Source organism: Folsomia candida, unplaced genomic scaffold (genome assembly GCF_002217175.1).
Source record: "Folsomia candida strain VU population unplaced genomic scaffold, ASM221717v1 Fcan01_Sc027, whole genome shotgun sequence".
Classification (NCBI taxonomy): domain Eukaryota; kingdom Metazoa; phylum Arthropoda; class Collembola; order Entomobryomorpha; family Isotomidae; genus Folsomia; species Folsomia candida.
The window spans coordinates 1,538,529-1,561,987 of NW_019091219.1; the positions used below are offsets into that span (position 1 = coordinate 1,538,529).

Below are 23,459 nucleotides of genomic sequence, written 5' to 3' on the forward strand. Positions count from 1 at the left end.
CATAATTTTCGAGTTATGTCAAAAAATCAAGCGAAAAATTGGGAGTCACATGACCCTTGGGCCATTCAACAGAAAGATAAGTGTTATGTGACTTCTAATTTTTAGCTTGATTTTTTGCAAATAACTCGATACTAGATCCCGTTGTAGCTTGAAAAAGGTTCCATTGTAAGACTTCCAATTTTGGGGGGCTGTACATACATACTTGTAAAATAAGTAAGATAAAACATTCAATTTTTTGTCCATTTTTCTTACAGAGAACCCACCTGGAAAAACATTTACGAAAAGGATTCAAATGCAAAAAATGTCCTTACACCTGCCTTGCTAGATCAGCTCTCCGAAGTCACGTGGAAAGCAAGCATGGCAAGCAAAAATATCCGTGCAAATTATGTACCACGATCTTATCCTCGTCCCAAGGTTTGGCGTGTCACGTGAAGGTTATCCACTCCAAAAGTATGGAAGCAAAGCATTCCTGTGGAAAGTGTGAGTACAAATCCTACTGGAAGAGTAACATGGCTCGACATTTAAAGCGGATACATGGCGGAGAGAAGACTCATAAGTGTTATTTTTGTGGGAGAAAATTTTTCCGATTCTATGATCTGAATAAACATTGTCGTTTAATCCACACACTTGAAAAACATGGATAAACTTAGAATCAAAGTAAAAAATTACCACTTTTAGTAATTGTAAAAGACAATATTCAAATCTTCGATTTTTCATACATATTTAAATACTTGCAAAATAATGTTACTTATGAACAATAAAATATGTTATCGTGAACAAGCTCAGTATTTCATGTAAACTTTTAAACATGCTAATAATGGTTACCTACATATAGGTGTATATTGTATATACATACAATTATCTTGTTATACCGACAACAATTATGATCTACTTAATCAATACGAATTGAACAATTGACAATTGACGTTGCAGATATACATGTATGTATAAATTAAATGTCACGTAAATAATGTCACGTATGCGTGACATTATTTAATTTATATAAATAAAAGTGTGAAGCATCGACACCCATCAATGCCATCGATGACTTATCTATATCCATATCAGTCTTGCTTACGTGACAATAATCCAGCATATTTTAGGTGTGACCTAAATACGTGTGGCCTCAATTAAAATATTAAAATATATAATAAGTTTCACCGATCAATAAATGTAATCTACACCAATTGTAATCTATTTGATTAAATACAATTTGACAGTTGACGATTGAATTGTGAATTGGATTGGCGTTGCAGATATACACGTCACATGATTAATGGGTGAAAGCCCTTTATAAGATCGCTATGTTGGTCTGCCCGTCTGTCCGTCCGTTGGCCCGATAATTCTTTTTTTGAACAAAAGATACAGGGACCTGAAGGTTTGAACGTAAACTTACAACGTCAAGGGACAGGACGAGTTGGACAATGTAGGTCACAGCCTTCAAGGTCAAAAGGTCACGAAATGTCATTTCAAGGTCAAATTGCATATATATAAGTTTTACAAGAAATTTAACACCGATTTCAATGGCGACCTCGACCTAAAGGTCACACGAAGGTCTTCAACTATTCAATTTGAACTGAAATTTAATCCTGTATTAAATGGAGACCTTAATTTTGATCTCAAAGGTTAAATTTGACACCCATGACACAAATGTCGAAAAAGCGTCAATTTAAACAGATTCTCGAAAACAATACGATATTTACTCTGACATATGACACGCTTCTTTCACTCATTGGTTACATGCGTTGTATTTAATTTATATAAACCCGTGTAAAGCATCGACACCCATCAATACCATCGATGACTTCTTTCACATCAGTCTTGCTTATCTGGCAATAAATCCAACATATTTTGGGTGTGGCCTCCTCCATACGTGTTTAATTAGTTGCAAAATATTCTTCGCCCTATTTTTCTGAGTCCGTCCAACGATATGGCTCACACGCCTGTAAATGTATCCTCGCCTGTTAAAATTATCGGCGACTTTGAAGTTATACCTCCAACCCTAGGTGTTGGATCGTTTGGAAAAGTGTGGAAAGTGAGGAACAAGACCGACAAGTGTGACTACGCCCTGAAGGAAATTTGCATAACTAAAGTTCTTGCAAATTCTGATTACAATTTAACCTTACTATTTGAAGAAGTTCGTGTCCTGCAGGCATTAAACCATCCCAACATCGTCCGTTATCACACCAGTTGGGTGGAAGGACCGGACTCGGAAGACATAGATAAAAAATGGATCATTCGAAATTCCGGAAGATATGTCGTCAACATGTGTGGAAACTAATTTTTTATTTATTCAGATGGAACTTTGTAAATCAACGTTAAAATATGTTCTCCAGAACGAATTGGCCACATTACAAATTCCATTTTTATTCTGCCAGTTATCCGAACAGGGTATTCCGACCCCGGGTTTTACTGGGTTGGGGTTTTGGGGTTTTACTGGGTTTTACTGGGTAGTAAATTAATAAAACCCAGCGGGTTTTACTATGTTAAAGGGGTTTTACTTGGGTTTTACTGGGTTTTACTCGGGTTTTACTAAGTTTTATCGGAAATTCAAATAGATAAATCTATAGAATCAGTTTGCAGGTGCCTATATACCTCGAATTAAGCACTCTGATTAATATTCCGTACATTTTTCTATTTATTTCGAATTTTTGTTTCTGATCTAAAAATCATAATTTGTAGCTTAACTTGGAGTTTGATCAAATTCGTATTTTTCTTGTGTTCCTGTCATTATGAATTGAAGTTTTTTGATAAATCTTGATAACATTCATTAATTTAACAAATTGACGTAACATTGTAAGTTTTATTATTTCACCCCAAACATTGAGTAAAACCCAGTAAAACCCAGTAAAACCCCAAAACCCAGTAAAACCCAGTAAAACCCAGTAAAACCCCGGGGTAGTTGTTTTCAGAGTAAAACCCCGGGTTTTTCCGAACCCTGTATCCGAAGCACTTCATGTTATCCATCGCAATAACATTGTTCACCGTGATTTAAAAGGTGATAACATATTTGAATCGGGAAACCTATGGAAGATTGGAGATTTCGGTTTGGCTAGATTGTTCACGAACAGTTCCACCTTATCGACGGCAGGATGTTACAAGTACCAAAGTCCGGAGCCTGGTTGCAGCACAAAATCAGACGTTTTCACATTGGGATTGGTTTTTTTGGAAGTGCTTCACGCACATGTGACGAAAACATTTCGCACAGTCTCGCGTGACATGTACGAGGAAATATTAAGTAGAATGGAGCCCTCCTTTAGGAAAGAATGTGCAATTATTTCCAGAATGTTATGTCATAAAGAGGATGAGAGGATGTCATCGGGGCAAGTGAGGGGAGAATTTAGTGGTCTGTATGACTCCAGACAGGTTAGCGCTGAAAATCATGTAGGACCTAATCTATCTTATAGCTAAATTGTGTTGGAAATATGGGACATATTTATTAAAAGAGTCAGTTTTTTTCAACTACTCTCTAAAACTCAAAGTCATGAGGTATTCGAGACAACTCTCTCTGTAGAGTATTTCCGTACGCATGAAAAACCCGTTTTTGCGATTAAAGTTTAACTAATTTTAAAAACAAATAAATATTATTTTGAGCATTCATTTCAAGTTTAATCAAAATTTTGTAATTTTTATTTTCAACGGTTTCAAAGTAACTGGCTTACTACACTTATTTCCTGCCATTTTGGGCTTTTAGATTTTTTTATCCTTTTTTATGTTTTTTATGTGCCAAGTATAACCTGTTGTAAGTTTTCTGATTTTTTAAAATTTGAATTGTAAAAAAAATTCATTTCCCGATGTCTATTTTATGCGTAGGCTTCCTGTAAATTTGATGACCAATCGAGTTGTCCGGCTTCTTGTACAGCATGAGATCCAGGAAAGGTAATTGTCCCTGTTGTTCATCCTCAAATGTGAATTGAATGGATTCATGGAACGAATTGATTAGACTTAAAATGTGGCTTTTCCTTCGAATCCTTATTATGGCAAAGACGTCATCCACAAATCTACGCCAGTAGATAATGTTGCGATTGTTTTTGACAAGCTTTTTTTCCAATTCTTGCATAAATATTTCTGCGACTATTGGTGAGATGGGGGATCCCATAGCGGTACCTTGAGTTTGGTGATAAAATTTGCTATTGTATTTAAAATAGGTGGATTTTAAGCAAATTTTAATCAGCTCCATTAGATCATTGATTGAGAGTTTTGTCAGTTCATTTAGGTTATCATAATCTTGAAGTCTTTTTTTGATGATTTTCAGGGTCTCTTTTATGGGAACTTTTGTGAAAAGTGAGACAACATCAAAAGAAATCATTTGATCCCCTGGTCGTATTTTGATATTTTTTTTTTATTCCTTTCACGAATTCTTCTCCATTTTTGACAGTATATTCATGTTTCGAGGCTACTTTCTTCAAAATGTTGGACAACATTGCTGCAAGATTATATGTAGGGGAACTTCTGAAATCTACCACCGGTCGGAGAGGTGTGTCTGGTTTATGCACTTTAGGTGCACCGTAGATAAGTGGAGCCCTGGGAGTTTTTTGATTTATTTTGGAGTATTCTGCATCAGATAACTTTTCATTTGTTTTCAATGAACTTGAGTGGACTTCAATTAAATCTGTGAAATCTGGAGTAGGATCTTGAATGAGTTCATCATAGGGGCCTTCATTGATCATTGTCTGCATTTTTTGGTTATAATCATTTTTGTCCAAAATTACCACTGCGTTTCCTTTGTCTGCCTTAGTAATACAAATGCTGTTATTTGTGGTAAGGGACTTGATCGATGAGGATATCCAAGTATCAATTTTGTTCATATAGTTTCCACTATTAATTTGTTTTTTCATGATGTGTGATACTCCGGCTCTGACTTGTTCCTTTTCTCTCACCTCCAAATCGGTCTCGTGCAGTTTCAAGTCAATAATTGCAGCTGTATCCATCATTGTCACACGTATGTCTTTGATTGGGAGGGAGTAATTCAGACCTAATGAGAGTAGTTTTTGTTCATTCTCCGAGAGTGGATGAGATAATAAGTTATGGATGACTTTTTTAATGGTTTGTGGATTTTCCTTTGTTATCAGGCTTAATTTCTCGTTCATTAAAGTATTGAATTTGTTGATTTGCCGATTTCTGATACAATCATTGGTTTTTTGTCGTGTTCGATTTATTAGGTGACAAATCAAATGCCAATATTGTGGTAATTTACATCTAATTTGGTTCCGGAGTGAATATATTTTCTTGTCTATTTCGTATAGGTCTTGAAAATTCGACTTGATGAGTCCTTCGAGGATTTTTTGGTTTGTTTCTTCTTCACTTTTTGTAAAATAAGACCTTGAGCCAAATTTTTTTGTGATGAATTGGTTGTGAAGTCCCCTGGGGATGATTTTCATTTTTTGGCATCTTCTTAAAAATACTGTATTGTTGTGGAATTGGATTTGACGTTTGTACATGAATTCCAGTTTTCGGATATCTTTGACCAGGGCTCCACCGTAGAGCGGTCTTAGTTGATTTATTAAATGTTTCCATCCTCGACATATATATTGATCCATTACATCGGCATCAGAGGACATTTTAACTTGAAGTATTTATTGTTGCAAGCTTTCGATATTCATACAGAATTTCTTCATCAGGCAAAAATATATTTGTAAACTAAAATTCATGTGTACGTTTCCTCCTCCAAGTCAAGTTTTGTTTGATATCAAATAATTACATGGTTACATTTTAATTTAATATTATTTGGGACACTTAGAGCTTTGCCCTCAATCTTCATTTGACCGAGTGGGTCCGCTTTCAAGGTCAGCAGGTCAATTTTCCTGTGCACGGTCCGATTTATCAATTTTCATGAAAAAGTATCAGCGACGATGGAGGCCCAACGTTATGTAATTGATGTAGATTCTTTTATTATTACATGCAATGATTATCTAGGGTTGTAATATTAACAATCATTCACCTCTGACCTCATAGGTTATCATGCTATATGAGAAATTCAGTTTGGAAAGTGTTTTTTTGGCTCCTTCCAACTCTGGGGGCACTGGAGGGGGTATTTATAAAGCTATCGGCCTAAAATTTTAAATATATCTTTTTGAGAGTATTATCTTGCAACTGACCAAAAATCAGTTCAAAATTTAACTCCCCGCCAGAGATATTCACCCGCAAATTCGTCAAAACCATGTCCTAACGCCTTTTGTATTGCTTGTGCTGGGCCTCAATGCAGCATAACTGACTTTATAACACAACTGAAGGATAAGATTCTCAGATGTCCCAAGAATCCCCAGCCGAATATGCAATACAAGAAAAGTTTGTACGTTTGTGTCAAAATTGCTTTGAAAAACTTAAAGAAATCCTGTAATGAATATGCTTCCATGGCAATTCATTTAATTGAAAGATGGGCGTATTTCGATACCTATTGTCCACTTGCTTATATCTTAGAACATATGTCACCACTATCAGGCGAGATATTGAGAAGATTTCGAAGGATTCGTTACTACCCCTTGAGGCTGCTCAAGTGTTGGAAAATGCAATAGAATTCTTATCAAGATTCTCGTTGATTACCATTAGACATGTCGGGAATTATTCCAGGAAGATTGGAATGGATGCAGAAATTCATCGTCTTGTTCAAAGCACAATAAGATTAATACAAGTGGATAAAAACCGAGAACAAAAGATATTGGACGACCTCATCAGTTGCCAAGATTACCCAGAGTCTTTGGGTGGCCTTACATACGTGGTTGTTTGGTCACATGCAGCAAATCATGAGGGACTGATTAGGTTAGTCAAATTTATTTGGTGTTATCTATAAAAATCTGTTTAAAAAATTATTTTGCTACCCAGAAACTATGTCATGGAGAAGGGATCATTTAGAAATATGGTGCATTTCGGATTTTTTACAGAAGTAAGGAACATCATTAAATTACTTGGTGATAGTAATTCAGCAAGCAACATACTTCAAATCGAACCAACAATGTATAAAAAAGAAATGGCTTGCAATCTGCTGTAGAACATGATTTTAAAGATCTTGGACGAGATTTTGTACGATTAATTAAAGCCAATCGAAATCACATTTCCGAAGATGTCTAGAAGACGGGGATAAAAGTGACACTAATATTTTGCATAGAAAGACTGAATCTGGAGGTTTTTACCGAATTGGTGGATGAGTTGGTCTTGGACGTGAATTATTTATCAAGCAGCAGTGGCATATATCAGTCCAATAATTTACTCTTTAAAGCCATTCTTAGTGGGAACATGGATGTTGCAAAATATTTAGTGGAAAAAAATATCAGTCCTTTTATCAATGGGAAATACGGCAAATCAGTTTTACACGCCATTGGTACAATATGGGAGGAGAGAGAAGAAATTATATCTCTCGCATTTCAAATTGTCTCAGTACATCCAAAATTGGTATATGAAAAGAATACGACTGGAGAATTAGCTTTTATGACTGCGGCAAAATATGGATGTCCAAATATCCTTAACTTTTTATTGAACAATATGGAGGATGCGAAAGCCTACATTAATTGTACCGATAAAGGGGGATGTACGGCACTGATGTTGGCCATTCAAAACTGTAAGCAGAGACCAATGTTGGAAGTGATCGAAGTGTTAATAAATTACGGCGCAAATATCCATTACGTGAACACTAACAACTTATGGAATGCGTGGCATTTTGCAACTCGACCAGCGTTTGGCTGCAGAAACCCTTTTAAAATAGATTTTAGACCGTACTTTATTCTTACGCTCTTGGTGAACCATGATGTTGACTTTAAGTTTTCAGATGAGAATGGCGACACATTTTTGCACGTGATGATGAAACACTGTACGTTTGGATCTAGCGTGGAGAGCGTTGTCACAGACATGTAGGAATTCCTCGTTTCAAATAACTTGTGCGAAATATTTGCCTGTCAAAATGGCGACGGACTGACTGTTGTCCAGTTGCCTGAAAAACTTAAAATTCCTGAAAATGACTGTTCGGAGGAAGAAAAATCTTCGATTAGCTCCGATGACGAAGCTTATCACAAAGCATTAGTGCTAAAGCTTAACGTTGTGATTGAATTTATTGGACGGCTAAAAGGTAAATTTTACACTACATACTTAGTCCGGCTGTATTTCTAACACAATTTGTATTACTCGTTATTCATTGTAATTCCAAAACTTTTATATTTATTAGATACCGTAAAACCTGTATTTATAGCCCTATTCTAATTATAGCCGGTCTCCAAATATAGCCGGGTCTAAGCACCAATATTTAAAAATTTTAGCCGGGTCCCTAATTATGACCGGGTCTCTAATTATGGCCTGTTTTGTCAGGTCTTCCATGTTCCAGGCCCATCCAAAAATATGCTGTGCATTCGGTGAATCCACGAATGTAGTCAAAATTTACAAAACTATATATTAATTTCATTTGGCCAAACATGCATTTAACCATGACAATTTTTTTTGAAAAACTTTAGTCCTAATCATATATATTTCCGTAGGCAATCATCTCAACCTAGAAAGTGCACTATGTCAAAAAATCGAAAGGAAAAATACAAATATCCAGCAACCGACGATTATAGAACGGAAAGCTTTTCTGCCTATTGCAAAGCCTAATGAAAATTTCACCGGTAGAAATCAACTGATTGACGACGTTGTCAAGTCACTAACATCCCGAAGTAAGAATTCGAAAGGAGAAATTAGGTTTCCTCTTGTAAATCTCTACGGTCCGGATGGATACGGGAAAACACAAATAGCTCAACGAATCGCAGAGCAGTGCATCCAAGATGACCTATTTTCTGACATAGTGTGGATAGATGCTGAAAAAGAATTTGGGATCAGACATAGAGTCGCGATGGAATTAGAACATCAAGGAATTAGAAATCTTCAAGGAAATAGTGGAATATTACTTATCAATAAGCTTTACGATTTAATAGTATCCAAAACCCTTGCAACGTTGGTCGTGTTTGACAATATGGAGGGATTTGAGAACATTCAGATGTATTTGCCGCTTAATAGAAATGTGGATAATATGGCTATTCTATTAACATCTGTGAACGAGGTCACGTTACCACTTGGACATGGAGAAATTGGCACATTTCAAGTTGATCTTTTAGAAGATGACGAAGCTAAAGAACTTGTAGCTAGCACACTTAATCGTAAGTACATACATAGATATGCTCTAACCAATCATAAGCAATGAGTTACACGTATTTGGGGACTGAGCTGTTGTGACGCTCTATTACCCAAATATGAGTCATTCCTAAATATTAAGAACATTTTGACTTCCATTGTATTAATATTCGGCTCCACTTAAATTATTGCATTCTCTTAAAAATGCAAAATTATTCCTTTGAGATAAGACCATTTATTTTATAGATTCCACTGATTATACCGAAAACGAGATTTCCTTTCTTGTCTCTGAGTCTGGACGAGTACCAATAATTTTAAGCATCATGGCAGGAACCATCGCCTTTGCTGGCTCTGCATATTCGATAACCAAGTTCTTGCATGAAATTGAAGCTGAAAAACAATCAAGACATTCGAAAAATCCTAGCACCCAAGAAAATTTGAACTTCAAATACCAAGAAATAATGTACGCTTGTGTCAAGATTGCTATTAGAAAATTAAAAGAATCGCCAAATAAGTACGCTTCGATCGCATTAAAGTTTTTTGAAGGATGTGGTTATTTCAACAATATCTGTCCATTTGATTTTATACTGAAGAAGGTCCCCGCCATTATACAGGATAGTGAGAGAATACTGGAAGAGTCTCCATCTCCTCTTGAACCAAAACAGATGCTTAAACGTGCGATCAAGCTGTTGTCAAAATTCTCGTTGGTCAATTACGAAGCCGATAATGATTCCAGTGTAGAAATACATCGTCTTGTTAAAAATATTGTAGGACTTATACAACAAGACGAACAACGAGAACGCGATATATTGGATGAGCTTATCGGCTGTGGGGATTTCTCAGAATACTTTGATGTTTGGAATGCAGAAATGTACCTGTTCTTTGGTCACATACGTTAAACTATGAGGACTTGATTAGGTATGTCCATCTTGGTATTTAAGGTCGCTCTTTTACAAAAATAAATAGGTCTTCTTGTATTCCGGCAGAAAGTACTTCCCGCTGAAAGGATCGATAAAAACAATGATTAATCACGGATTTCCCAGTCATGCTAAGAGGATCCTTGAGTTACTCGAAGATAATGATTCAGCACTCGAAATCATTAACTTGGAATGGGTGCATCCATTTGTTAGATCTTGTGGGTATGGATTAGATGTCACTCGAACTGGATTGGAGTCAGCTTTAGAAAATGATTTCGCCGGTCTTGGGAAATATATGATTCGACTACTTAAACATAATCGGAGTAATATTGAACAACAGGTATGGGACGATGGGATAAAAAGTGCCTTATTTTTTTCCCAAAAATATATGGCTCTAGAAATTATGACTGAGCTGGTGGAAGGATTAGCTCTGGACTCTAATTTCTTGTCGAGTTGTATTAACGAACGTGACAAGAATTCATTACTTTTGGGAGCGATACACTTGACAAAATTTAAGATTGCGAAGTATTTGTTAGAGAAAAATGCAAATCCTTATACGAGAGGGCACCATGGATACACTGCGTTACATATATTAGGAATAAAATGGAACGAACACGAAATGGAATCGCCACATTGTTTAGCAACCCAACTTATATCAAAATATCCGAGCTTATTATACGAAAAAGATGACGAGGGAAATCTACCTTTTATGAAGGCAGCATAATTTGCAAATGGGAGTGCGCTAAAGTTTCTTCTAAGCAATATGCCAGACGCAAATTCTATAATTGATTATACCAACGGAGATGGAGATACTGCGTTGATGCTGGCAATTCTAAATATTAAGTCTAGACCAGTATCAAATGTGATTCAGGTTTTGCTGAGTTATGGGCAGAGCCGTACCATGAAATTACCGGGCCTGGTATGTTTTTGGGCACCGGGCCCTTTCATGAGTTCAATATATTCGATATTATTTAATTCATTTTGGCTATACAATACCAAGAGGTTAATTAAAAGTTCATGCATATATCGCCCTTTTCATACAAATATTTTTTTATTTGCCGAATTGAAATAGAAAATTTAATTACAAGTATAGGTAAGTTTCATATTTCTAGCTCTGTATTCAGTATTGTGGCATATGTATTTACATAGTTGCCGTCAAAATTTTTTACAAATTTATTTGTCGTTTGTCAGCTTTTGAATTTCAAAAAATTCTAGGACTAAAATTAGGTACCACGAAAATGCAATTTCGAAAATCCCATCCCATTTAATTCCACGAATATACATTTTTGATTTCTGCAATCACATAATGCAAAATTTTGAAAAGATTTTATGAAACCAGCGTTCTGTCTTCAAATAACTGTCAAGTCCAACAAAATGCTCAGATTAAAAATCAATGTAAAAATATGAGTCTGCAGGAATAAATTCGTCGCTGGCATTAAAGTAAATTATTCAGAATATTCTAAATCCTTTTTATACGGACAACAAGAATTTAAGGAAATTGGAAATTTATCATAGAACCGTGAGATTCAAATGAATTATTCCGCAATTATTACACAGCACAAATCTCCTCGGGACAGAGAAATACAAACTTTGGTCTCTTTCACTATGCTTTGAGATAGCAGATAAATTTTCCGTCCCATGGAGATTTTTACTTTGCAATAGTGCGATAAAAATGAGTAATTCACAGCGTAGGAGCAAAACTCTATTCTCCACCTCAAGATTATCTATAGTTGGATCCAGCGAATGTACATTTCGTGATTTATAATCTTTTAGATTTTGTTCAAAACTTGAAATAATTTTCACAATTGCAAATTATTTATAACATTGACAAAATCATCATTTCAAAAGTTTCAGAATTTCACAAAATTTCAATAATCTCAAAAAATTACGTAGACAATTACAAAATTTTAAACAAACAAGAAAATGCATAATTGAAAAATTATTTAAATTGTATTATTTGTTTTGTATTAACTTATTTGTATTAACTATTAATTCAAAAATTTGCAAAATGTGGAGGTTGTTTTGCTAATTTGTTTTAAGCAGCTTAAATTAAGCTTTGAAGAAACTAAATCAAAGTTAGTCAAATGCAGTACCCAAATCTTGGAAAACAGAATGCTCTAAATATACACATATATGTAGATAGAATGCCACGATATTACATTAATATCGTGGCATTCTATCCTGGTTAAACTAGGATATCAGCCTGCAAAACTGCACCGTCTCCGCTCCATAATTGCGTATTTCGCTTATAATTAGAACCAAGTGTTCAATTAAATCTGTTAGTTTCACGAAATTATCTGTCAAATGCGACCAGTTTCACATGATCTTGGTGGGACAGTACTTTAGATTCCCTTGCATAACTACATATATATTTAATATGCATTGTTAAATTGCTCTGGTCGGCTACAAATACAGATTATAAATATGTAATTATTTACAATTCAATAAAATGAAAATTGACGAAGTTAAAAATAACTTCACACAATATTTAACTAATCAAACTCATGCAATACTACTCTTTTGTTTGAAATAAATTACTTTAAAACTAACAAGGGACACTCACAACCTGTCGTTTGAGTCCAGGGTACCCACCACGTTTTTTTAGAATCTACTAGGACCCCAGATGAAGGATTCATTCATATTTCCGTGTAAAACTCATATTTGGCGTCATGGCGTGGCGCCAAATTCGCCAAATTTGATGGTTTTTCATTTTAAAACCGCCATAACTTTTGAAATCCTGGACGGATTTTCAAAATTTTTGGCAAAAATCATGACAAGGAGTTCAACTTTCGTATTCTATGAAATTTTTTCCAAAATTATCGCTTTTAACTTTTCACAAAATTTCGAAATTTCGGGTTTGTCGAAAAAATGCTAAAAATATCTCAAAAATTAAAATTTATTTATTTTTATTTTTTTCTCTAAAATTTCGACTTTTCTGATCATTTTAAGCATACAATTTTAAAAATCCGACATAAACTGCAAAAGTTATGGGGGTTTGAAATTGGTCGAAAATGCAAATTTTTAAGTTTGGCGCCACGCCATTGGGCCAAATATGAGTTTTACACGGAAACATGATTGAATCCTTCATCTGGGGTCCTAGTAGATTCTAAAAAACATGGTGGGTACCCTGGACTCAAACGACAGGTTGTGAGTGTCCCTTGTAAGCTTAAATAAATTATTCGTAAAATCGTCGACACGAAAAGTTCATTTTATCTAGTGTACAGCAACAGACCCGGCCCGGGCCCCTTCGGGCCCCGGGCCTGGTATTTGGTACCACGATATACCACGGTTGGTACGGTACTGTCTGTATGTACCCCTAGATAATTTCAAGAAATTGTCGGAATTTTTGAAATAATTGAGTTGCGTAGATTATCTGAACATCGAAAAATTCTGCATATCTCTGAAGGGAACATGTAATCGACCTTATCGTTAAGCGACCGAGCTTTATTTAAGACTGGTAACCCAATTGTTTTAGTAGGACTTCTTAGACTGTGCAGAGTGACAATAATGAAAACCGGAATCACAATTTTGATTTGGATAAGATTCTAAGCGTTTATAGAGCTGATTTTTATGAGTTCAACGGACGAAGTCCGGCGTTTCTACTCCACCCCCTCGCAGAGTGGGAGGAGCTCAAAGTTGGAAAAATAGGGGTTTTCTGCGATTTTTAGCTTAAAGGCGGGTCAATATTTGTGAAAACGGTTTTCACCAAAAGTTTCCTAATTTTTATCTCTACAACTATTTTCGAGCGTTTTTTGAAATTCTTAAAACGGGTGTCACGATTTTGGAGTAAAAGTAGGGAAAGGTCAAGTCTCATATAACCTTACAATAGGGGTCATATGAGATATCGTTGGAAAGCTCTCCACGCGAGGATTCAGAATATACATACTTTGTCGGGTGTATGACCAACCCCTGCTGTTCTAGAGACAAAAATATTCTGAGTTTGTCCCTATTCCATTCCCATGTTAGCTCCCAATCTTCCGCTGTGTTAAATTCTGGAACATTTCAGATTCTCGTTCTCATGCATACATATTTCAGAGCTATGGGACCCCAAACCTTGACATTTCGTCATTGTATGATGGTTTGGCATAAATTAGGATGGTTTCTGCACAAATTCGCGTCATTTAAAAAAGTCAAAAATCCTGTAGAAATTCAATCCCAAAATAATGAAAACCGTTTTGAGAATTTTAAAAAACGCTCGAAAAGGGTTGTAGAGATAAAAATTAGGAACCTTTGGTGAAAACCGTTTTCAAAAATATTGACCCGCCTTTGAGCTAAAAAACGCAGACCAGAACTATTTTTCCGACTTTGAGCTCCTCCCACTCCGCGAGGGGTGGAGTAGAAACGGCGGACTTGGACCGTTGGACTCGGAAAAATCAGCTCTACAAATATTGAGAATCTTATCCAAATCAAAATTGTAGGGGTGTGAAGTGATTCCGGTTTTCATTATTGTCACTCTACATAAATCTACTGGGATTCATCTAATTATTCACTTCATGATTGACAAATATTTGGAAACAAATTAAAGGGTTATTTGAATGCAGTCATCTGACAAGTTTGAGTGCAACTTTAATTTATGACTCGAACGCTCATCGCGAAAATCAGCTCATTTTTAATTATTTCTTGGATCTGGAAATTTATTTCATAATTCTTGACCACAAACTTGTAGAGCAGATTGTCCCCGTTTTTTAAATACCAACACTCCAGAGCTTAAAATGATTTATGACTAAATAGAACAGGCAGTGAATTCCAAAGTTATCGCTACTACTCAAATGTACGGACCGACAGAAGAGGATAGGTACATAAGCACTGATTCGGGCTAAAAATTATAGAGGAATCCTAAAAATTTAGTTAACTTCGTGGACGCAAGAGTTTATTTAGTTTCAAATTTAGAATACATTATTGTTTTGATTTAGTACATGCGATTTATACTATTGGACATTTCTAAACTTTAATTTTCTTGACTCTTACAACCGTTGTAGTTTTAATGGTTGGCATTTTAATAATTTCTCTCTTCACGACGACATTTTGGGTTGTATTTACTCGTGACTTTGTAACCATGGCAACGGTTGAAGATTTATTTACTTGTTGTTGTTGTTGTTGTTGGACTTTTACTGGCCTCTTTTCGGCAGGTTTTTTCTCTCTGGATGGTCTCCTGTGACGAATTATGACGCGAATCTTTCCAGTGCAAATATTATCGGGATTGTTTCCATCGTTTTGTTTGAGTTTGAAATCATTGGCGAAATTTTGTAGGAAATTTTGTCTTATGATTTGTTCCCTTTCTTGTTGACATTCGGGTTCCTCTTGTGCCAAGATTTTGGCGACATACTCCGACGCAGCTTTTGCCAAGCCGTAGTCCAATTCATTAGAATTTGCATTGTTTAGAGAAGCATTTGAGGTTGTGGCGATTTCCTTTGTTCGCTTTGACCCTTTAGTACGAGTTGTGACGCTTTGCTGATTCTGGAAAAGAAATTAATTTCAATTAGTACACAAATTATGCTAATTATTAAATTAAACTAATGAATTAATTTATTGAGTAATTATTATTAAACTAATTTTAAATAATACATTAATTACAAGAGTATTATTTAATTGTTATGGAAAGCTACTAATTAATTTCAGGGATGAATTATGTGGGCAATGATTATTAAAGTAATTGGAAATGAATTAATTAATTAATTAATAGGTAAGCAAATTGTGCAATTATCTAGGGATTGTTTAAATTTTAATTAGTAAATTACGCAAATTATTTATAATTCAATTAATTTAAATTAGTTAATTAATTAAGCAAATTATCTATAATTTAATTAATTTAAATAAATAAACAAATTAAGCAGTTACATATTTATAATTTAATTAATTTAAATAGATTAATAAATTACGCATTTTTAAAAACAAATTACCTGTTCTCTCTGATAATTTAGCAATTGTTGTTGCTCCTGAAGTTGATTTGAATTTGCAATTAGGAACAAATCCTTCTCTTCTTGTTTACGTCTGTTATGATTTTTAACCTGATTTTCCTGGGATTCTTTGGGTATTCTAATTTTGCTATATTTCTTCAGCAAAGTGTCAATTTCCTGTTTCTGTCTTAATTGACTAGGACTCGCATTTGCATAACGACGACTTATGGAAACGAAGGAAGGTGCCATTTTAAAGTTTTATTTTTTAAATATTTTTTTTAAATTGCTAAATAAATAAATTTTGATTTATTACGTAATTTAAAATATTTTTTAAAAATAAATCTGAATTTATTAGATTATGTAGGTTAAGTTACACGAATTTTTTACATAGATTTTTTCAATTATTTTTCAAAAATTATTTAACAACGATTGTCTTTTTACTAATTAGTTTCGTCTCGTCTTGTTGTTTGCTTTGTGGTCGGACGAAAACTGAGGCAGAAATTTATTATTAGACGAAAACAAGTTTTTCAACGTCACTCTTTCACTCAAGTTTTTTTGGAACATGTTGAGAAAAAAAGTTTGAGTCGAGACGCAAAAGAAACTTATAATATGTATGTAAGACGTATGTAACGTATGTAAGATTTCTGAAGAAAGAATGTTAAAAGGGAATCAGAACTCGTGTCTGTTTCTGCCAAGTATGGTGGCTGCCAAGTTTTTGCAAGGCATTGACAATGGAATGGAATTGTGCATATGTGAGGAGTAAGATTTGCCAAAAAGTGCATGTGTCGTGTTAATTTAATAATCGTAAAAAAGTTAAATGTGGAAAGCTTGGAATGATAATGAAGTATAAAACAAAGCTTGAAATATTATGCAACACTTTATTTTTGCCAAAAAGTGTATGTGTTTTCTTAATTTACTAAAAAACCTGTAAAACTGGAAATCTTGGAATGGAATTTAAGTTTTTAAATGCATACATTTTGAAATGTGTCCAATTATGGTTTTATTTTTGCCATAAAGTACCTATGTTTTCTTCTTTAATAACCATTAACAAAACTTAGAAATGGAAATGTTGGAATTAAAATCAAACAATAAAATATTTAGTTTCAACGGTTAATTAATTTTAATTTTGAGCTAAAAGGTTTATTTTTTCTTAACTTCAATGCGGTTGAAAAAAGTTAAAAATTGACATTTTAGAATTGAAATTATAGTTTAAAAATATGTGTAGTTTGAAATGTTAACGTTTTATTTTTGCCAAAAAGTGAATGTGTTTGCTTAATTTTATTGCCGATAAGAAATGCTAAAAATTAAAATTTGAAATTAAACTCTGTTTCATTTCTGGTGATAGCAGCGGGAAAGTCACGTGCCCATGTTAAGTAAATGGGCACATGACTTTCCCGCTGATATCACAAGAAATGAAACAGAGTTTAACAGAAAATTAATTTTAATAAAAATTGTAAGAAATTTATTATTATTTTGGATGCATGTGTTATTTTTATTTTATCCATACATGAAATTACACGCGTTTGTATTTACCTTTGATGAAATGCGTTTGACAGAAAATGACCGACAAGGGAAGGTCCCCGACTGCTTATCGTGTCCAGGGTGCCCATTATGTTTTTTAGAATCTGCTAGGACCCCAGATGAAGGATTCGTTCATATTTCCGTGTGAAAGTCATATTTGGCGCGTACCGTGACGCCAAATTTGAATGTTTTTATTTTTGAAACTGCCATAACTTTTGCAATCCTGGACGGATTTTCAAAATTTCTGGCAAAAATCATGACAAGGACTTCAACTTTCGTATCCCATCACATTTTTCGAAAAATTATTACTTTTAACTTTTCGTAAAATTTCTTAATTTTCTTTGAAAGGGGGGTTCGTCGAAAAATGCTAACAATATCTCAAAAATTATAAATTTTGTATTTTAATTTTTTTCTCTAAAATTTCGACTTTTGTAATCGTTTTAAGCATAAAATTTTGAAAATCAGACATAAACTGCAAAAGTTATGGGGGTTTGAAATTGGTCGAAAATGCAAATTTTTAAATTTTGCGCCACGCCAGGGCGCCAAATATGACTTTTAGACGGAAATATGAATAAATCCTTCATCTGGGGTCCTAGCGGATTCTATAAACCATAATGGGTACCCTGGACACGATAAGCAGTCGGGGACCTTCCCTTGTGAGTGTGAATGAAGACGTTCAGTAAGAAATAGGGATGACTGAACTTTGAATGAAAAAAGTTCTTCGAACAGGTATGGAGCAGACTGGTTTTAGATAGTAGGTTCGTAAAAAGTTATGAAGTGTGGGTATGTATATGTACATAAATATGTGACTGGAAGGAGTAAGTTGGCGCATCAGTCGGGTAAGGTATTGTAGTGTTCCGGACATGTCGTTATCATCTATGACACCACATCCGGCCGAGTCAAACAGAAATCAATGTTCCCAAGCTATCTTTCGCAATTCCAATTCAAATAAACGAATCAATCCAAACTGTCGTTTGTCCAACTTCTGGCCTAGTTTCCTGCGTAATTGGGAGCACATTTGTGCCAGTGTGTGCAAAAAGGCAGCCTTTTTGCATTTTTGCCTGTTTGATGCTTTTTTGCTCGATTTTTGACGATTGAACCAGATTTATGTATTGTCGTTTATAACGTATTAAAGAAATTTCAGAATCTGCAATATGTCTTTAAAAGTGTATTAGAGGATTCTGACTTTCATCAATACTTCAAATTAGTTTAATACTTTTCCCTAGATATCTTCAGCGTTTTTCTACCTATACATCGCCATCAGCTTAATTAATCAAATTTTGACTCTAAAGGTCGTATTTGCGAAAAGCATAAAAAACACAACGAATAACTTTCACTTTAATTTTATCACGGGGTTTTCGTCTCATCTCGCCCCAAATTAGGAAAGGCAAAACGGCACAGATTTTTGTGGCACTCGCACGTTGACTTTCATCTAAATTATGATTGTGTAATTTGGCAAAAACCACCAACGAGGGTGTCATGCAAAATTTTATTTTTTGCCAAAATGTGTACGTGCATATTTTCTGAATTTCAAGGTCAGTAAAAAGCTTAAATTGGAAATCTTCGAAATGGAATTTAAATTTAAAAATACATATGTACGGTTTGTAATAACAATTTACATAGATTTTATTTTTTTCATAAAATGCATATGTTCTACTTTTTACATGATCACAAACAAAAATTAAAAATAGAAATCCTGCAATTTAAATACAATTAAAATATTTGTATAAGTGTCAACAATCAATAAATGTTTATCGTTTTCCAAAAAAGTGTTCGTGTTTCCTTAATTTCATCGGTGTTGAGAGAAGTCAAAAATGCAAATTGTGGAATTAATAGTATGTAAATCTTAAAAATAAGTACATGAAATGTTTGAAATGAGGTGAGTTCAGAGAAAAGTAGATAGGCCTAGAAGACTTAAGGTTGCAGAAGCCAAGTTGAGAGCCCAATTGACCAATAGGGAGCGGGGACGAGGTCTTATGTTCCTCCACCAACCAATATTATTTTAAAATTTAAGAGGTGACCGAGGTTTTCTTTTAGAAATTTCAGTTACTGATATGTATAAAATCTTGAAATTAAAATTGAATGGAAATTGGATTTCAATAAAAACGATAATTCCTTCTGACGAAATATGTTTTCGAACTTTTTAACTACATTTGAGTAAGAATTATATGATTCGACAAACAGATCCGCCGAGTATTTCAAAACTGGAATTACTCTATTTCATTATGTTCCCCACATGAAAAGAATTAAAACTCAACAACTGAGTTGAAATTCCAACTTTCAGGGGGTTTGTGCATTAACGAAAAATTTCCGAAAAAATTAGTTTTTGGAAAAGACGAAAAATGTATGGCGTAATGTTTATCGGTTAGATCTGCCCCAATTTTTGATATCTTAAAGATATTTGGCAGTAGAACAAAAGTTAAATAACTCAAACAGTCGAAATTGACCTGCGTGACCTTTTTTCAGGGACCTGAGAGTCCCAATGTCAAAGGTCACGGGGCCACATAAATGGGGTGTCGTTGCAAAGGTCTTGACGAGAGGATTCCGAAAATATATACTTTGTGGGGTCTGGGACCACCCCCTGCAAATCTAGAGGCAGGAGAACATTTTTTGAGTTTTTCCCCTTCCTTTTGACCTTCCATGTTAGCTCCCTATCCACTGCTGTGTTAAATTCTTGACAACCGCAGATTTTCGTTTATTACCCTCTGAACTTGCAGGGGGTGGTCCCCGACCCCACAAAGTATATATTTTCGGAATCCTCTCGTCAAGACCTTTGCAACGGTACCCCATTTATGTGGCCCCGTTACCTTTGACATTGTGACCTTTCAGTCTTTGAAAAAAGGTCACGCAGGTCAATTTCGACTGTTATTTAACTTTTGTTCTACTGCCAAATATCTTTAAGATATCAAAAATTGGGGCAGATCTAACCGATAAACATTACGCCATAGTTTTTTCGTCTTTTCCAAAAACTAATTTTTTCGGAAATTTTTCGTTAATGCACAAACCCCCTGAAAGTTGGAATTTCAACTCAGTTCGAAAAACACCTCGAGGTACTGATCCAAAGAGTGTAACAAAATTTTGTTTTTGAAATTTCATCCACCCGTTCCTTAGATATGCGGTGCCCTATGTGCACCATATTAATCTCCTATTATTCTCATAACCCCCCAGAAAAAATTTTGGCGCCCGAAAAATTTGTTGAGTTTTAATTCTTTTCATGTGGGGAACATAATGAAATAGAGTAATTCCAGTTTTGAAATACTCGGCGGATCTGTTTGTCGAATCATATAATTCTTACTCATTTGTACTTGAACAAAGGTGTGAAAATCGTAATAAAAAAATCGACCGTGTTCAAGTGCATAAAAACGTAAAATTGCAGAAAATCAGGTATACAATATTACTTTGCTTTTACTTTCAATTTTGCTTGAAAAATTGCTACACCGCATCGCTTTTACTAGTAGTTAATCTAGTTTTAAAGTGGAGGGGTGGGGGTCAGGGGGTGGGTGTTAGGGATGGTGTCATTGGAGTAGATCAATTTGTTAGTGTTTTCAATTGAACATTGGTATTTTTGATCGAAATTGTGACGTCATATGAGATTTAAGGACGGTTTGAGGGGGTTACTTTGGGGGAATGTAGAATATGGTTATTTCTACAGTTCATTGAGTTAAGTGTACATGTACCTCGTGCATAGATACATACATAGCATTTCATCTATGTAATATCATCATGCCTACGTATGTACATAGATAGGCACACGTCTCATGTACTATGTATAGAACTAGTTAGGTACACATTGCTCTCATGATTCTCAGCATGGAGACAAAATAATTAGTATTAGATGACTATTAATTTGAATGTGTTTTCAGTTATTGTCGTAACGATTGTCATCAGCGTCACAATCGTCGTGGTCGTGGTCGTGTTTATTGTACGAGTGAAGTGAACCATTGCTCGTCGTCGTCTTCACCCTCGACCAATCCCATACCGACGGTTGGTTTTTTGTAATGATTCTTTTTCAAATTCCATAATAAAATATGGATGCAAAAATATTAAGAGTTCTTTCTTACATGCAGAAGTTATGGCGGACAGGTCTTTTCTTTAAAAAAACCATAACTAACCAACTATTTTTTTAAGATTTCTGGAACCAAGCAGACGACGAGACTGAGCTCTGTGCTCAAGAAGCTGTCGCTGCCCTCAACACAGCGATCGACACTAACCGTGTCGAAATTGGCCGTGGCGCCGGTCATTAGAAATTTTTTTTACGGTGGTGGTGGTGGTGGCGATAGTAGTATTATTTGTATGTACAAAGACGGACCACAAAAGAAATAATTTTAAGTTATGTACATACATATGTACATATGCAAGCATTTATTAAAACTTGTTGTCGTCGTCGTCGTTATCTTTTTAGTGGTAGGTAGTGGTGGTGGTGCAGTTACTATTATTTTTTTTATGTCAGAAGAAGACGGATCTCAACAAATAAATGTAAGTTATATACATACCTAAGTATTTATTCAAAGTCGTCGTCGTCGTCGTCATTTATTTATATTTCTTTATTTATTTTTTAAAGTTTGTGTTCGCGGTGGTGGTAGTGGTGGGGGACACATTTTTGGTCATCGTTGTCGTCGTCGCCACGTCCAGGACCCACCCCATCACTTCCACCATCGCTTTCAGAGATAAGCATCGCTACCCAGCGTTACGCCACCCTTCGACAGCGTTGTGCATCCTTGTGACGCTCAGAGGTACTTGTATTAAGACGTCGCAAGCATGCACAACGCTGTCGAAGGACGACGTAACGTTGGCTATCGATGGTTATCGAAGGTTATCGGCCTTACTGGCTAGTATCCGCTCTACTTACATTACTGAATTGATCATTCAATTCAAATACTGTTCATACATAAGTTTATTTAAATACTAAATAGAACGCTTCAAAATATTAAACTGTTAAAAATTAATTTAAAACTGGAAAAATGTTACTTGCATAAAAATAAATTTATTTTAATCCTCGTAACCCCAAAATGGAAAACAATTTAGGAATCACATGAAACCTATCCTTCCGCTGAATGGCCCCTTTGAAGAAAAATATTTGGTGTGCGCCAAAGTTCACCCGCCCACTTTTTTCCACCCCGAGAAGGGACTAACGAGGAAGGGAAATTTACCCAAAAATTAAACTTTGCAGCCAACCCTTTTCTTTATTTATAAAGTTCATTCAACGGAAAGATGAGTAAGTGCCACGTGACTCCTGCTTTCTTGTGGCTTCGTTTTTTAATGCTGATAACTCACCAGATATGTAATCCCGGTGTAGCTTGACAAAAGGTGTAATTGCATTATATTTAAGCTAATATGCATGCATATTAGCCTTGCAAGGTTAGTTTTTCTAAAAAACACTTCATGTATTAATTTTACCAGAATAACCTAGTTTTATCTTTATTGTCTTTACAAATACTAACCTCCAAGGGCAGTAATTCACAAAACTCTACGCAAAATGAGTATCATTAGCATAGATAGATTGCGGATTCTTTTTGCGGCACGTTATCAATCAATTCATTATGTTGATTTGGATATTTAAGAAGAATGTGAAACCTGCGTGGCCACAGCGCATTGAGATAATAAAGTAAGCTTGTGAAAATTCATTTCTACGAACGATTTGCATACATACATGCTCAAATCAAAGGATTCAAAAGCAATAAAATTAGGGCTGATAATGCTGCAGAATTAAGCGATTAAGTGAACAATGTGCGTCGCACTTTATCCAGTTCCAAGTATTTCCACTCAGTGACCTACCTTGGGTATTCAATGACTAGGGTAAGTTTCCGACGGCGCCCTTGCGATGAAATTCTGCACGCACATATTTTGAATTGTGTTCCTTGCGAACATTTTTTTTAAATGCAATTTGAGCCAAGCGTATTATGCTAATGTAGACTTCGTTTGTATAAACTAAATTTTGCTCTATAAAATATTGAACTACAGCATATATGTAGATAAGTATTAGTGGAGAAGATAAATACTACTCAAAGTTAAAAAATTGTATTTCTATTTA

At 34.9% G+C, this 23,459-nt stretch overlaps 2 protein-coding genes across 3 annotated transcripts; one reads left to right on the forward strand and one right to left on the reverse strand.

The window, feature by feature from the left end:
• Positions 1-6,113: 6,113 nt before the first annotated feature.
• Positions 6,114-11,562, forward strand: LOC118438878. Of its 2 annotated transcripts, XM_035859693.1 has the most exons (6): positions 6,114-6,759; positions 6,823-8,059; positions 8,296-8,353; positions 8,463-9,119; positions 9,340-10,011; positions 10,080-11,562. In XM_035859693.1, exons 4-5 carry the CDS (start codon positions 8,816-8,818, stop codon positions 9,990-9,992), a joined length of 957 nt encoding a protein of 318 aa, XP_035715586.1. In that variant the 5' UTR covers positions 6,114-6,759; positions 6,823-8,059; positions 8,296-8,353; positions 8,463-8,815; the 3' UTR covers positions 9,993-10,011; positions 10,080-11,562. The 2 variants fall into 2 exon arrangements, with proteins under 2 accessions (XP_035715586.1, XP_035715587.1); XM_035859694.1 differs by lacking the exon at positions 8,296-8,353.
• A 3,291-nt stretch (positions 11,563-14,853) lies between these two features.
• LOC110859652 lies at positions 14,854-16,399 on the reverse strand. Its single transcript, XM_022108621.2, has 2 exons — positions 15,911-16,399; positions 14,854-15,467 (listed from the first exon to the last, which is right to left on the reverse strand). The coding sequence occupies exons 1-2, from the start codon at positions 16,154-16,156 to the stop codon at positions 14,952-14,954; spliced, it is 762 nt and encodes a 253-aa protein (XP_021964313.1). The 5' UTR covers positions 16,157-16,399; the 3' UTR covers positions 14,854-14,951.
• Between the last annotated feature and the right edge of the window lie 7,060 nt (positions 16,400-23,459).